Source organism: Danio rerio, chromosome 25 (assembly GCF_052040795.2).
Source record: "Danio rerio strain M-AB ecotype USA chromosome 25, GRCz13ab, whole genome shotgun sequence".
Taxonomy (NCBI): Eukaryota; Metazoa; Chordata; class Actinopteri; order Cypriniformes; family Danionidae; genus Danio; species Danio rerio.
Window position 1 is genome coordinate 1,078,114 of NC_141045.1, and position 17,662 is coordinate 1,095,775.

The 17,662-nt window shown below is 41.1% G+C and overlaps 2 protein-coding genes across 3 annotated transcripts in view; one reads left to right on the forward strand and one right to left on the reverse strand.

Annotated features, from left to right (window-relative positions):
* tmem117 (transmembrane protein 117) overlaps positions 1–1,180 on the forward strand; it is a 100,171-nt gene extending 98,991 nt beyond the window's left edge. For both annotated transcript variants that reach the window (XM_087310616.2, XM_087310617.2), the window contains exon 18: positions 583–1,180. The gene's annotated coding sequence lies outside the window, so the exon portion shown is untranslated. The remainder of the gene's footprint in view (positions 1–582) is intronic.
* nell2a (neural EGFL like 2a) overlaps positions 1–17,662 on the reverse strand; it is a 134,496-nt gene that overhangs the window by 30,686 nt on the left and 86,148 nt on the right. The window contains 1 exon segment of the mRNA NM_001080075.3: positions 259–381. Coding sequence (NP_001073544.2) covers positions 259–381 — 123 coding nt within the window.

Here is a 17,662-nt window from a genome sequence, read left to right on the forward strand (position 1 = left end):
GGTGTCAGGTAGATTATGTAATTGGGTCTGGGGTCAGTTGGGTCACGTGATGGGGTCTGGGGTCAGGTGGATCATGTGACTGGGTCGGTTGCCTGGCAAGTCATGTGACGGGGTAAAATGGGTCATGTGGATGGGTCAGGTGGACATTATGGTTCAGGTGTTTCATGACTGGTCATGTGAAAGGCTCAGTGGTCTGGCAGGTCATGTGATGGGGTCAAGTGGGTCACATGATAGGGTGAGGAGGGTCATGTGACTCACCTCTGCAGACGGTGCCGTTGCCGCTGTATCCGGGTTTGCAGGAGCAGCTGTGGCCGCCGACAGTGTTGAAGCACAGAGCATTTTCATCACAGTCGTGCTGTCCGGACGCACACTCGTCATGCTCTACACACACACACACACACACACACACACACACGTGAGTCAACAGCACATCACAGGTTTTATACGCTTCATGCAATACAGTATAGCCAGTGCTGGCAGTAATGAATGATGTAATCTGGATTATGTATACGCTGTAGTTTAGTTTATGTCTGAAGACTATATCTGAGATGTGTTTTTCTCTTCTTATTGTACGCTGTACAGCTGGCGAGTGACCTGATAAAGCCAGTTTTGTTGACTCTTGGCTCTGTTGGAGTGTTAATTTTAGCCCCGTGCTGAAGCATCTCGCAGGTGTGAATGAGAATGATATTTCCATTGCATTAAATGCCCTGCGAGCTGCCATCATCCCTCTAATGAATCTAAAATCAGAGGGAAAGAAACACTGGCTTCATATCAGCAACAGCCGCCAACATTCCTCATCATTACCGCCGTCAGCAGAGCCAAGAGCTGCACACACTCCGAGACGCCAGAGATCCACATGAATATTAAAACACTGTAACTTTCAGAACTTCCTCGAGTCCAGCAGCAGCATGTGTGGAGTAAAGCTGGCGTCTACTGTGAACATTAATGAAGCACACGCTGCACATGATGACCTCCTCCATCAGGGTGTTTATTTACTCACAGGATAAATGACTTGTTTTCTGGGAAGTGTTGTTTGATATATGCACTGAATGTCATTTCATATTTATCTTAGATCTGGTGACTTTGACATTTAATGGGAAAAAGAATCATCAAATGAAAATATTAATAATAATCATTTGAATACATTTTGTTAGAAAATAAAGCCTGATGTGTTGATCATTATTTGCTGCCGCTCTGTATTCTCGTCACTCTCTTCATCTGCTCTGTCGGTCATCAGTGTCGGTCAGCGAGTGTCCTGAGCCGCATTCACTTCATGCAAACTGGAAATGACAGTTTCAATCCCAAAGAGATGACTGGAGCAGACTGCATTATCACACACACACACACACACACACACACACACACACACACACACACACACACACTCTCTCTCTCTCTCTCTCTCTCTATCTCACACATACATAAACACACACACTCTCTATCTCTCTCTCACACACACACACACACACACACACAGATGTCAGATGAGGGGATTAGCTGAAGGTCAGCTCTGACACACCTGTATGAGGATGGACAGATAAAGAGACTCCTGCACATCTGTCTCACTCTCTCTGTCTGTCTGTCTCTCTGTCTATCCATCTTTCTGTCTCTGTATCTCTCTTTCTGTCTGTTTTCCCTCTCTTTTTCTGTCCGTCTATCCATCAATTTGTCCATCTGTCTGTTTATTTACCTTTTCTGTCTATCTTTCTCTGATTCTCAGTCTGTCTCTTTTCTATCAGTTTCTTCATCCGTCTGTCTCTCCATCTGTCTATCTGGCTCTCTTTCCATCTGTCTGTCTCTCCATCTGTCTGTCTGTGTCTGTCTGTCTCTCTGTCTCTCTGTCTCTCTGTCTGTCTCTTTTCTATCAGTTTCTTCATCTGTCTGTCTCTCTGTCTGTCTGTCTCTCTATCTGTCTGTCTGTGTCTGTCTGTCTGTCTCTCCGTCTGTCTGTCTGTCTCTTTTCTATCAGTTTCTTCATCTGTCTGTCTCTCCATCTGTCTGCCTGTCTCTTCGTCTGTCTGTGTCTGTCTGTCTGTCTCTCCATCTGTCTGTCTGTCTTTATTCTATCAGCTTCTTCATCTGTCTGTCTCTCCATCTATCTGTCTCTCTATCTGTCTGTCTCTCCGTCTGTCTGTTTGTCTCTCCATCTGTCTGTCTCTCCATCTATCTGTCTCTCTATCTGTCTGTCTCTCCGTCTGTCTGTTTGTCTGTCCATCTGTCTGTCTGTCCATCTGTCTGTCTCTCCATCTGTCTGTCTCTCCGTCTGTCTGTCTCTCCGTCTGTCTTTCTCTGTCTGTCTGTCTCTCGTCTGTCCGTCTGTCTCTCCATCTGTCTATCTGCCTCTCTCCATCTGTCTGTCTGTCTGTCTTTCCATCTGTTTATCTGCCTCTCTCTCCATATGTCTCTCTCTGTCTGTCCGTCTGTCTGTCTGTCTGTCTGTCTGTCTGTCTCTCCATCTGTCTGTCTGTCTCTCCATCTGTCTGTCTGTCTCTCCGTCTGTCTGTCTGTCTGTCTCTCCATCTGTCTATCTGTCTCTCCATCTGTCTGTTTGTCTGTCTCTCAGTCTGTCTGTGTCTCCGTCTGTCTTTCTGTCTGTCTCTCCATCTGTCTGTCCATCTGTCTCTTTTCCATTAGTTTTTTCATTCGTTTGTCTCTCTATCCGTCTGTCTGTCTCTGCCTGTCTGTCTGTCTCTCCATCTGTCTGTCAGTCTCTCATCTGTCTGTCTGTCTCTTTTTCATCAGTTTTTTCATCCATCTGTCTCTTCATCTCTCCATCTGTCTGTCTCTCCATCTGTCTGTCTCTCCGTATGTCTCTACATCTGTCCGTCTGTCTCCATCTGTCTGTCTGTCTCTCCATTTGTCTGTCTCTGTCTGTCTGTCTCTTTTCCATTAGTTTTTTCATTCGTTTGTCTCTCTATCCGTCTGTCTGTCTCTCCATCTGTCTTTCTGTCTGTCTCTCCGTCTGTCTGTCTCTGTCTATCTGTCTGTCTCTCCATCTGTCTGTCTGTCTCTCCATCTGTCTAACTGCTTTTCTCTCCATCTATCTGTCTCTCCATCTGTCTGTCTGTCTGTCTGTCTCTCCGTCTGTCTGTCTGTCCATCTGTCTGTCTCTGCTGTGTTCTGAGTGGTTGCTAAAATGTTATGCAGTTGCTAGGGTGTGGTAGGTGGTTGCTAAGGTGTTGCTAGAATAGTGTTGTAACTCAGTGTTATTAAGTTGTTTCAGGGCAGTGGCTGCAGGTGATTGATATGGGCCGAATGTAAACTAATTAATTCAATGTGGTGGTGTTCAACTTTATCTGCTTGTCTAAATTCAGCTCGTGTAAATTGTTTGCAGCCACATATGTTTTTATTCAGTGCTTTATACGTCAATAAAGGAATTTAACGCTCATTTAAAGCGCTTTACGTAGACAAGAATGAGAGCTGAAAGTGACCGAGAGTGAGAATGACTGAAAACAGATGATGAATGAGTTCAGTGCTGATCAACAGAAGTGAGGTGCTCAGAGACAGATGAGGGTTTGTGTGTTGTATCGCGTGCAGACGCAGTGTTTGGACGTGATCGGTGTTTTAAAGCGTCGTCGCTCCAGCAGGAGGCAAAAAGACAAAAGCTGAATTACTGAATCACTGCTGTGAGCTCAGAAACACGGCCTGCACTTTAACAGTCTCACGCCGAGACGCACTAAAATAACTCTAAACCACTCCTGATTGGCTGCTGATATCAGGAATCTACATTATATTTACATTATGTACATTTGCATACTCAAATTTACATTACCTTCACATTATTTACATTCACATACATGAATTTACATTATCTTTAATCATGATACAGCACAAGTATGAATTAATTAATTAAATGTTTTGTTAATTGATGCTTGATGGTCAAATGAAATTGCAATATCACAAATCAAAGTAATTTACTAAACAAATGCATAATTTATTTTCATTTTTTAATTTATGCATGAACAAATTATATCAGAAAATGAGAAGTTGATCATTTTTGTGCTGTTTCATTGCTGTTACTGTAATTTAATACTGTTATATATTTAATTAACTACTTTGAGTAATATTATTTAATTACATGCAAGGTCAAAGCTGTGGATTACGGTTAGATGCATGTAATTATGCATAATTTATAATGATTACTGTAGTAAGTGCATGGATTGTTTAACAATGGCACTATTACATGCTAAAATATAACTCATTTCAAGTTTATATTTACAGTGCTACAATTACAACTGGAATTAAAATTAATAATAACAAAGGGTCCCACTTTATATTAAGTGGCCTTAACTAATATGTACTTACACAGGAATTAATAGTTTACTACAATGTACTTATTATGTAAATACATGTGTTTACTGTGTACTTATGCTTGATTAAATACATGTATGTAATTACATCTGTAATTAACTTTTGTAATTACATCTGTAAATACACTGTTGACCATCCCTTACACCTTAACACACCCTTAAACCTACCCATACCACCAAACCTGTCCATAACCCAACCTCTATCCCAACTCAAAAGCACCACAAGTGTTCTCGAATACATTATGAACACAGTAAGCACATTGTATTTATTTTATTGATGTAAGTACATAGTAGTTAAGGACACTTAATATAAAGTGGGACCTAAAAACGTTATAACCCTTGGATATTGGTGCAATTAATATAGCATACACTGTCAAAATTAATTAGCTACTTATTAAACCTGTAATAATTTGTAACTATTTAGTTTGTTTATCTTATCCTTTATAATCATGCACATTGTTAATTTACTTACATATTTTAAGGCTTGCATTTTTAAAATAAAGTCAACTAATGGTTTTCTACAGTGTATCAATAACACTAAAATAAGTCAAAGCAACACAACGAGCATTCATTCACTTCCCTTCAGCTGAGTCCCTTTATTTATCAGCGGTCACCAAAGCGGAATTAACCACCAACTATTCCAGTATATGTATTACAAGGCGGATGCACTTCTAGCTGCACCCCAGTACTGGGAAACACCCATTCACACACGCACATACATGTGGCCAGTTTAGTAGATCAGTTCTCCTATAGCGCATGTGTTTCGACTGTGAGGGAAACCGCAGCACGCGAAGGAAACCCACGCCAACACGGGGAGAACATGCAAACTCCACACAGGAATGCCAACTGGGACTTTAACCAGCGACCTTCTTGCTGTGTGGCCACAGTGCTGACCACTGAGCCACCGTGCCGCCCACATAAAAAAACATGCAAAGGGTTAAATTATTAGAGCATTTAGGATTTGTTTGCTCTCAGAGATGATATCCTGAATTAAGTTCGCTTTATTTACCCCTTTAGCGAGAGATGTTCTAGTCTGAAGCACAGTGTAGCAAGGTTTATGCAAAACTTATTTTTAGTCCGGATATAATAACTAACATTTTGCTTTAAGTAAGTATGAGGGGGAGAAGCAGCAGTGTTTTCATCATTTCAGTAAAACAATATTGCAAATAAATGATATATTATGCATTTATAATATACTGTAGTCAAAATTATTAATGGAGGGATTTTTCCCAGCACATTTCTAATCAAAATAGTGTTAATAACTCATCTCTAATAACTGATTTATTTCCTCTTTGTCATGATGACAGCACATAATATTCGACTAGATATTCTTCAAGACTCCAGTGTTCAGCTTATGGCGGTACAGAATGGTACGGTTCGGGTCGGTACTGGTTACCTTGCATTTCCACTACCAAGGGTACCCTTTTGGTGTGTGTGGTGTACGACCGAGAGTTTCAGTCGACGTCATTTTCGCTCGAATAAATGTCTACAGTAAAGCTGTACGGGTCGCTTACATACCATATGAGCAGCACTTCTCACAACACAGACGCTTCACACACATCAATACTTCTGTACAAACGTTTATTACTGACTTTATCAACATCAGTTGATTATAACTGCAGATCAATGACAGAGTGAAATAGGCTACTGTAACCGCTGTGATTATATCAAATAAATATATAAATAAACATATATGAACACATACAGACCCTTACTGTCTCTGATATGATACCAACTACAGAAAAACTCCACACAACAGACATTTAGTCCTTATTTAGGTTCATAAACAACACAAAATACAGCCCACAGTCAGAGCACACGTCATCTGTGTGCAATCTTCAGCAGCACGTGGAGTCTCTGTTAGAGAGTCACTCTGTCACGTGATCAAAACAGGAACAAAAACAGGTGTAGAATCCAAGTGCAGCTTAATTAATGAATTGTGCAGTGACTGACAAAAATCCCAAAATCAAAGTAACAAAATAAACACACAAACTTAGGAACTCAAACAGATTCAACTCAAACTAGACTTTAACAAGAATAACAGGATACAGACTGGAATCAGGAACCAACATACCGACAAAGACGAACGACGAACTAACAAACAGAGGTGGAATGGTTGAATATATAGTCCAGGTAATCAATGGGGAAACAGAGACAGCTGTGATAGCAATCAGTGAATATGACCGGGTGTAGCCACGAAGGAATGTGTGGATATGTAGTTCTTTCGCCACTGTAGTTCGCAGGGACTACTCTGTCATTCTGAGTTGATAATAGTCCAGAAGCTGATGTTAATAGTTAAACAGGGCAGTTTGTTCACGTTTGCTGCTCCTTTTCTGCTTTGCTTTTTCGCGCTTCACTCTCGCGTTTGTCAGTGTCTGACAGGATCGGGTTTCAAAAGCACGTCAATAATCAAGCGCAGGTTATCATCATCAGCTCAAGGAGTTTGTTATTTCAGATGTAGACGCAAGAAAGCGAAACCGCTCGCGCTTCAGACTGGCTCGTAAAAAACTACGGGGCACAGGGTAAATCTGCTCTTCTTTTGGCGTTGTGGCTGTTCATCAAGATCGTGACAAGGTTTGTTTGAGCCCTGCTTGACCATGACTCGTTATTATATGTATGAATATTCACGCTGTAAAAGATTTCTCGGCTGTGTATTAAACATGGCGGCTCTTTTGCTTTCATTCTTGCTTGTTGCGTAAGCGAATGACGTATCTCTGTAAACCAATAGCGTTCAGCTGCGCGTCTAGCTCCGCCTTTAGGTACCTTTTCTCGTGTTTGGTACCCTTTCAAAAGGGTGCAGAAAAAAGTGGTACAGTACGGTTCAGTTCGGTACGCCTTTTGACAGTGGAAACGGCCATAAAAGCATACAAAACCATACCACTCAGTGGAAACGGGCCATGAAAGTCACATGTAAAGGCTTCACTAGGGTAATTAGGGTAAAGTTAGGGTAATTAGGCAAGTCATTGTATAACAGTGGTTTGTTCTGGAGTCAATCCAACACTAATATTGCTGAAGGGGTGAATAATATTGACCTTATGTCACCGACTCTGTCCCAGTCATTCCCCTTGCTGGCCAGCAGAGGTCACCATCACCGGACTTCTAAACCATTATGTCATCCACTTACACTGACAGCTGGCACACCTGTGGCTCATCCAGTTAATCACACACTCACACATATAAGCAGCACACACACACACGCTCATCCTTGCCTGCTTTCCCGCTGTGATCTTGCTTCGTTTACTGACCCAGACTTGCCTGCCGCCTGCCTTGTACCTTTGCCTGAACCCCGACTTTGATCCACGCCGCCTGCCTTGAACTCTAGCCTGCTAATCGACTCTGATACTAGCCGCCTGCCTCTGACCCGTGCCTGCATACTCATCCTGTGTTTACCTGCCGCCAGCCCAACGACGATATCCTACTGTGTTTGATGTGAGTTTGCGCACGCACAACATCTGTGTGCTATTTGTCATTAAACTGTGTTTATTAAAAATACTGCAAATGGATCCCTCTGTGTCAGCCACTTCGTTACACCTTAAAATGACTTTAAAACCATTAAGAACTGCTTTTATTCAAGCCCAAACAAGACTTTCTCCAGAAGAACAAATATTAGAGGAAATACTGTGAAAACTTCCTGAATCTGTTCAACATCATCTGGGAAATATTAGAAAAAAAATCAAATCAGGGCGAATAATTTTGACTCAACTGTATTTTAATTCTGCATATTTATGAAATGTTTTCAACCAAAAACGAGGCTAAAATCCTGCACATTTTAGGCTCACTGAATGCATCTTCATGCTTTCTGTCCGTCCGCTAACCTTTATTTAACCCTGTGAAAGAAGCCGAGCGTTTCATTGCTGCAGTCTGGAACTCCCGGACGTTTTTTTATTGAGCTGAAATTTGGGTCTGAATGAAAGTGTTGCGATCAAAAGAGAAGTCGCACCGCAGCAGTCCGGCTCTTGAACCCCAGAATGAAGGTTTTGCTTCTCTATAATCTGCTGCTGACCGTACAAAAGCCCAGCACGGACTCCAGCTGGACCAGCTCAAATGCAACCCACAATAACTGGTGCAAAAACAGTTCATAATGTTGGATTTATTCATTTACAGCATTACAGACGTGACGTGTGCAGTGAAAAAACCTTAAAACATAAAATCACAGAGGAATTATACAAATGAAGTCAGAATTATTCGCCCTCCTGTGAAATATTTATTCTTTCTCCAATATTTCCCACATGATGTTGAACAGATTCAGGAATTTATCACAGTATTTCCTCTAATATTTGTTCTTTTGGAAAAAGTCTGATTTGTTTTACTTTTGCTAGAATAAAAGCAGTTCTTAATTGTTTTAAACTCATTTTAAGGTCAATATTATTGGCCCCTTCAGCAATATTAGTGTTGGATTGTTTCCAGAACAAACCACTGTTATACAATGACTTGCCTAATTACCCTAACTTTACCCTAATTACCCTAGTGAAGCCTTTACATGTCACTTTAAGCTGAACACTAGTGTCTTGAAGAATATCTAGTCTAATATTATGTGCTGTCATCATGGAGGGGGGCTAATAATTCTGACTTCATCTGTATGTTAGCAGTATATGGAAACATCTGTTTATATTTTCCAAAACTACTAAACACAGAGTTAAACGGTCAAAAAAAACATCAGTCTGTAATATTTTGTTTTAAATGAGAAAAATAAACATGGGCTCTATTTTGATGATCCATGCGCAAAGCGCAGGGCGCAAATGCATTAGTTGAGTGTCAGAATCCACTTTTGCTAATTTAGGGATGGAAAAATCCGCTTTGCGCTGTGGTGCATGGTCTAAAAGGGTTGAGCTTATTCTCTTAATGAGTTATAGGTGTGCTTTAAGAATAAACCAATCAGAGTCTCATCTCCCATTCCCTTTAAGAGCAGCTGCATCACGCCATACACTGCAAAAAATGCTTTTCTTACTTAGATTTTTGTCTTGTTTCTAGTACAAATATCTCACAATTCTTAAACCAAGAAGAGTTTTCTAGACAAGCAAAACATATTGTCTTGTTTTTAGCAATAATATGCCAAAATTAAGTGAGTTTTTCTTAAAACAAGCTAAATAATCTGCCAATGGGGTAAGCAAAATAATATTATGTCAAAAGGAAAAACTTTTTTTTTTTGCTTACCCCATTGGCAGATTATTTAGCTTGTTTTAAGAAAAACTCACTTAATTTTGGCATATTATTGCTAAAAACAAGACAATATGTTTTGCTTGTCTAGAAAATTCTTCTTGATTTAAGAATTGTGAGATATTTGGACTCAAAACTAGACAAAAAAATCAAAGTAAGAAAAGCATTTTTTGCAGTGTAGCGCATTTGCTATTTACATGATGGACTTTGTAAGTGGAAAAGCTGAATATTACACTAGCAAGAACAGTTAAACAGAGCATCTGCAGCGCGAGAATGAGAGATGAGCCTCCTCATTACTTACTTTCACTTTCGCTCTCGTGGATAAGGAAACCTTGTACGTAAGGACATCAATTAGCCTATAAATAATTAATTCAGTTTGTTAAGCGCAAATATTTCTAAATTCAGTTCTAATCTCCAGCAAACAAATAAATGAACAATAATAATGAAGTGTGCTCAAAACCTGAGTTACATCCTAAAACACATGCTGTGCCCCATATGGTCTTAAACCTGCACGTGGACAAATCTAAGCTTGTTCTTAATAAAACAAATATAAATATGGATATAATAAATAACACTGCTAATAATAATAACATTATACAAAAGCAAAACTATTATGAATGAACTGAAAAAGCCTCCCGAGATGAAGAAGGCATGAAGGCAGTGGTGTTTATATTCATGTAGGCTAGAAAATAATATGTTTAGTAATATTTTAATCCTTTATATTTATATCCTATATCTATTCTTATTATATCCTATAAATATATCCTTAATATTTTAATTCTTTGTCATCTGTAAAGATATTTGCGTATTGCTCTACATCTTGTGTGTATTAAGCAGTGTGTAAGTGAGGCGCACAACTAACGTGCTCTGCGCTGGACAATAGACCGAGTTTGTTCTGGTCTATGGAACAGACTATTACAGTTTCTCATAACAGCAACGCGCCAAAACACACCTGCTTTTTTAGAGCAGAACGCCTATGGGCGCACATATGAGCGCAAATGCATTTGCTATTTAAACAGCGTATCGCAAAACGTCAAAACAACTCATGCGCCAAGCTGAAACTAGCAAATAACAATTGCATCGCACCTTGCACCACTCTGCGCCGGGTGTATGATAGGGCCCTTAGTGTTATTTATACACTGTGCAAAGCGATTAGTTGACGTTATTTTGAAAATGCAGGCCTTAAAATTATTAAGTAAATTATTTAAGTGCATAATTATAAAAAAAATAGGTTAAATCAACTAAATAGTTGTAAATTATAACAGGTTTACTAAGTAACTAATTGATTTTGGAAACACAGCTCCTCTTCTCTCCTCTGTTTCTCTGCATCATCACGAGCGTCCACTGAATCTCTCAGTTCTTGTGTTTCTCAGTGTTCGGCCCTCGAGCGTCTCCAACGATTAGCCCATAATCTCTGCTGCTGTTATTAGTCTTTCCTGCGGTGTGTGAGAAAGCTGTTATCTGAGACACACACACCTATCTCCCTGTGTGTGTGAGGCTCATTCTTCAGTGCAAAGGATTAGAAAAGGGCCAATTGAGAGTGTCCGCGGGCTCTGCTGCTGCAGCAGTTATTATGGGCTGTACCTGCACCAGAGCAATTCCATGCAGATATCAACCTCATGCATTCATCATCCTACGGCTTATTCTCCATTTCTGAGGTCACCACAGCGGAATCAACCACCTACTATTTTTAGCATATGTTTTACCCAGCGGATGGCCTTCCAGCTGCAACCCAGTACTGGGAAACACCCTTACACACTTATTCACACACTCATACACTACGGCCAGTGTAGTTGATCAGAATGGTGCTATATTGTTGCTAAAGGGGTTCTGGGTGCGTGACAAGAAACTAACCTGATGTTGCCATGTTGTAACTATATTGCTGTTATGTTGACGGGAATTTGATTGTGTGGTTGTTAGGGAGTTAGTTTTGCTACATTATTGCTAATGTATTCTGACGGTTGCTAAGGTGTTGTGATGCAACTATATTGTTACCAGAGTGTTCAAATGTTGCTACAATGTTACTAAAGTGTTTTGAGTTGTTGCTAGGCAACAGATATGCAGTTGCTAGGGTGTAAATGTTTGCTGTATAGTTACTAATGTGTTTTGACTGGTCTTTAGGGTGTTAAGATGTTGCAGTGTTGTTGCTAAGGGGCTCTGGTTGGCTGCTCGGAAACTGATTTCCAGTTGCTAGGGTAAACTGTTGTTGTTGTATTGATGATAGGGTGTTTTTTCATTGCTAAGTGTTCTGGGAGTTGCTACAGTGTTGAAATGTAACTATATTGTTGCTAGAGTTTTTGAATGTTGCTACAGTGTTGCTAAGTTGTTCAGAGTAGTTGCTAGGTTACTAATATGCAGATGTTAGATGTAAACATTTTGATGTATTGCTGTAGCCAAGTGACCTTTGTGGTTGCTATAGTGTTAAAATATTGCTGCATTGTTGTTGGGATATTTTGGGTGGTTTCTAGGCAACTAGTGTGACTTTGTAAACATGTATTTGTGTTGTTGCTGTGGTGTGTTGTTGCCATATCTTCACTGCGGTGTTCTGGTTGTTGTTACAGTGCTAAAATGTTACTATGTTGTTATCAGAGAGTGGTCAAATGTTGCTACATTGTCACTAATGGGTTCTGAGTGGTTGCTAGGCATCTGATATGCTGTTGCTGAGGTCTAAATGTTTGCTGTATTAGTTCTTAATGTATTTTGGTTGATCTTTAGGGTGTTTAAATAGGGTGTGCTATATCGTCACTGTGTTCTGGGAGTAAATGTGTTATTGCTAATGTATTCTGGCAGTTGCTAAGGTGTTGTGATGCAACTATATTGTTACCAGAGTGTTGAAATGTTGCTACAATGTTACTAAAGTGTTCTGAGTTGTTGCTAGGCTACAGATATGCAGTTGCTAGGGTGTAAATGTTTGCTGTATAGTTACTAATGTGTTTTGACTGGTCTTTAGGGTGTTAAAATGTTGCAGTGTTGTTGCTAAGGGGCTCTGGTTGGCAGCTCGGAAACTGATTTCCAGTTGCTAGGGTAAACTGTTGATGTTGTATTGATAATAGGGTGTTTATTTTTCTTGCTAAGGTGTTCTGGGAGTTGCTACAGTGTTGAAATGTAACTATATTGTTGCTAGAGTGTTCAAATGTTGCTACAGTGTTACTAAGTTGTTCGGAGTTGTTGCTAGGCTACTAATATGGAGATGTAAACATAGGTAGGTCACTAATATGCAGATGTAAGATGTAAACATGTTGCTGTATTGCTGTACCCAAGTGATCTTTGTGATAGCTATAGTGTAATAAGTTGCTATACTGTTGTTAAGGTGTTTGCTAGGCAACTGTTGTGTAAATGTGTTACTCTGTTGTTAACTTCCTCGACTTTTAATATGTTGCTATGTGTTTTCTAAGGCATTTGTATTGGTCTTTAGCACGCGTCATTGCGAAGCCTCAAAACAAAGAGCAAAATGTAAACAGAAGAGGAGTGTAGCAGTGTACATCGCTTTAGATTACAGCATCTGTCATGTGCATTAATCTAGCCGCTACACTGTCACCTACTGAACACCACTACATGAGCTCTACAATCTAAAGTACACAAGCGCTTCCAGTGTAATAGATCGTCCATATTTGTCAAAAGCGAGCTGAGCGAACAGATGAGAGTTTGTTTAACGCCTCGTAGCTTCAGAAGTGCAGACTCAGACGTAAAGCCGGCGGCCATCTGCACTCCACCAATCAAACATTTATCAATAGAGTTGTGCGCAGAACAAAGCGCTGCGCTCGGCGTTTCTCCACTAATTACCTCCTCTGCGGAGAGAGAGAGAGAGAGAGAGAGAGAGAGAGCGCTTCATTAGGCTTATCAGGGTGGACGCGGGTCTGGATTAGCCATGTGTGAAGTGTGTAAATGTTGAAGAAGAGGAAAAGCTCTCTCTGGGTTTCCGTCTTAAGCAAACAGAGGCGCTGGAGCTATTAATTACAGCACCTGTGGTGTTATTAGCAGGAGGAGCGCACAAAATCATTTCACAGCGTTTGAGGCTGGAGAGCGCCTCCGTCTCATTAAAAGTCAGATGCTTTCGAGTAGGGCTGCAGAATATGGTTTCAGCATCACAATGTGTGCATTGACCTTACTCTTGAGTAGGAATGGGCTGGTTTATGTTTCTGATGATATGATAACCTTGGATAAAACATCACGGCTTCCGGTATTCCGGTGGTATCACGGTATTGTGATCACTGCTCTACAATAAGTTCTTTTTAAATGCCTGGCTAAAAAAAAAACAATGCGTCTGGTGATGTCTATGCGTTCCAGACGTCAGGCTGTAATCGACTGCAAAGGATTTGCAACCAAGTATTAAAAAGGTGAATTTTGATTTATAATTTTTATTCTGTCCAATTACCTTTGGTCCCTTTACAAGTGGGAGGCACATATTCAAACTGTTGTAATTCCTCCAGCGTTCACCTGATTTGGATGTAAATGCCCTCAAATTAAAGCTGACAGTCTGCAGTTAAAGCACGTCTTGCTTGTTTCATTTTAAATCCATTGTGCTGATGTCTAGAGCCAAAAATGTTAGAATTGTGTCCATCTCCAAATGTTTTTACCTTAGTAACGGTATAACAGAAAAAGTTTGCGGTTTTAAAACCATGACTTTTCCACACTGCGTTAAACCTTGAAACCGGTTATCATCCCATGCCCATTCTTGGCATATGAGTGGATGCAGACATTAGCCCTTTTCACACATACAGACCTTTCCGGAAAATTGCCGGCAATTTTCCGGAAAGGTTGTATGTGTGAACAGGTCCTTTTTGAAAATACCGGTAAATTCGTTCTGGCTATTTTCCGGAAAGAGAAGTTGTAACATTACCGGCAATTTGCCGGAATGCTGCGCTGTGTGAATGCAGAAGGAAGATTACCGTAATAAGCGCGTGCACGTCTAGAACGTGCTGACGTAAGACTTCTGCTTTAGCCAATCACAACAGTCAGACGCATTTACGTCCGCGCGGTTTGTGAGAATAAAAACCTTTGAATATTTTTCCAGACACATTTAGCTGCTAGAAGTTAGTCAGATCACGTTTATATGTTCTTCTTTATGCCAACTGTGTAAATAATCATCGATGAGATGCTTATGATAAGCCGTTGTTTGTTTGCCTTTAAGCTTTGCGTGTGCCTTTGAAACAGCCTGTGAGCGCCTGCACACGCACATATTATGAACATCTCGACATGCGAAAGTGATCCTGCGAAAGTTGTTCACAATATTGATCATCCACAGAGTTTGTAATTTAGTCAAATGTTTACAAATACAAGCGCAGCCGTTTAAAGCTCATTTGTGGTGAATGATGTCAGAATTTACCGGTATTTTGGAATGGATGTGTGAATGCTCTTTTCCGGAAAATTTCCGTAACGTCCTCGCCTGTGTGAACAGCGCTTTTCTGAATATACCGGTAAAGTCGTTCAAGAAATTTTCCGGATATTTACCTGTATCACTGTGTGAAAGGGGCTATTGTGAAATCTTTTTGGCTGGAGACTTCTGCTCTCATTCACTTCCATTCATTTCTAGACATTAGCTCGCTCGCAAACTGAAATTTCCTCATTATAGGTTGTTTTCACATGACGTCATTGACATACATGTCAACCCTCTCGGTTTTCCCGGGATTCTCCTGTATTTTACAGTTCTATCCCGATATCATCCCGTAAAGGTATTTTCCCATTTTTCTCCCGTATTTTCAATCTTTCTATGAAGGGCGGCAATAAAGAGCCGATCCTCCCTATAGACCTTTTTCTTGGAACGCAAAATTACCCATGATGCTTTGCGTGTATGCGCAAGGAGAATGCTGAGAACTTCCGGTCGGCAGCTGATGCATGTAAACAGTCACATTTGAACAGCTTTGAAAGGATAGTTTTAATCTATTTTACCTGCTTTTATCCTCTTTGAGCTAATACTGTTGTCCATCAGCAGCATCTCCTGGACTGATCATTTAAAGAAATGTGATCTAATAGGATGGAAAACAGCTGCTGTGAGGCGTTTTCCCCTCGGTGTCAGACGGCATCTTCTGCAGTTTAAATGAAGCCTCGTCATCGCTAAAGTCAACATTTTCTCTTTATTTCACATATATAGCCAGCCCAAACAAATGTAGTTCACCAAATTGTTTGACACACACACGTAGCCTGTACTGTGCCACTGACACACTGATTTAATAACTGTGACAAAGTGAAAATATAGGCGAGTGTCATTTCGATATGACAGAAAACACAAACCGTGGTGAAAACAACACACGAAATAAAACACAAACGGCTCGCGATTAGAATGAACAGCAGATCAGCCAGCAGAGGATCAATAACAGACTTTTATTGCTCATTTTTGTAAATTGCACAACTTTCATACCTGTTAAGTTTCATGCCAGTACTCTGGTTTGCTCTCTCTCTCTCTCTCTCTCTCTCTCTCTGTGTGTGTGTGTGTTAAAGAGCCGCTGAGCTAACAGCTGACAGGCCGGGATCACACACACACTGTATTTCTGACAGCAGACAGGTGAACTAGGAGAACGTTTTTCTCATATTTCTGACGCGCTTGAACCATACGTGACAGATTATAACGGCTTTAACAGACACATTTCTAAGTTGTGTGTCACAAAAACACTCTGTTATCCATTAAAAACGTTATTGAAACCCATTTTCGGAGCGCAAATTACCAGTTGTACACGCTGTAAACGGAAGTTTTTAGCATTCTAACGGAAGACGCTGGTCGCTATGGCGCCCTCCATGCAGCAGCCATGAAAAAGGTCTATACACAACCCCACACCAGGACACCCCTTGCTCTTAAATGTAAATCTGTTCTGTGCTTTTATATAGGCATGAAAACACTTTGAAATGAATATATAAAACAGTGGGATTCCCTTTTTTTTGCATTACAGGCGCCGTTGACGTCCTGTGCAATCCTCGAAACAGTCATGTAGTAGTGTAGGGGAGGCCAACCCTGTTCCTGGAGAGCCACCTTCCTGCAGATTTCAGTTTCTACCCTTATCAAACACACCTCAACCAATAAATTAGGCCCTGAACACCACGTGATAATTACAGGCAGGTGTGTTTGATATGGGTAGCAACTGAAATCTGCAGGAAGGTGGCTCTCCAGGAACAGGGTTGGCCACCCCTGTAGTAGTGCATGACTGTCAGCTGATGCGCTCCATAGTCATAAATAGATGCTGTCTGGGTTTTTGGTGCGTGTTTAAACAGACATATACATTCATTCATTCATTCGTTTTCGGCTTAGTCCCTTTATTAATCTGGGGTCACCACAGCGGAATGAACCGCCAACTTATCCAGCATATGTTTTACGCAGGGAATGCCCTTCCAGCTGCAACCCATCACTGGGAAACACCCGTTCACTCTGACTCACACACATACTGTATACACTACGGACAATTTAGCTCACCCAATTCCCCTATAGCGCATGTGTTTGGACTGTGGGGAAACCGGAGCACCCGGAGGAAACCCACGCCAACCAGGGGAGAACATGCAAACTCCACACAGAAACACCAACTGACCCAGCTGGGGCTCGAACCAGCGACCTTCTTGCTGTGAGGTGATTGTGCTACCCACTGTGCCACCATGCTGCCCCAGAGATATATATATATATATATATTTATTTATTTATTTTTTCCAATATCATGCATCTCACTTTCGGGGTATACATATGGGCGCTCTTTAATTACGTACTGCTGGCACACACACACACACACTGCGAGCGGGTTTTTATTCAGCTTTTCTCATGAAGCGGAGCTCAAAAAGAGGGGGATGAAATTAAAGTAGCGCTGGGACAAGCAGAGGAGAAGTTGGCAGAGCGCAGCGGAGCCTGGCATCGCGTTCGCTTTGAAACAATAGACTCCGCCAGGACGGAGAAACCAATGCAGACGCACGAGCATTCCCAGAATATCTTCCAAAAGCCGCTTTTTACGTAATGAAACACCCCGGCAACACAAAACTCCGCAAAACACTCTTTTATTTTCATGCATCAAATGAAAACGCAATCTGTCTGCTGGAGCGCTGGCAGCGGCGAGAGGCAGGGGCGGGACGAGCTGCGCATCCAAACACTGTCAGATGGGATGATTATTTGTGCAATTACACTGATGCGTTTGGCTGCGCAACATTTGGAGTGCGTTCCCTGAGCTTCAAACACACAACCTTTGTTTCCAGCACAATGCTGTAGCGGCCTGGATCAGCAGCTT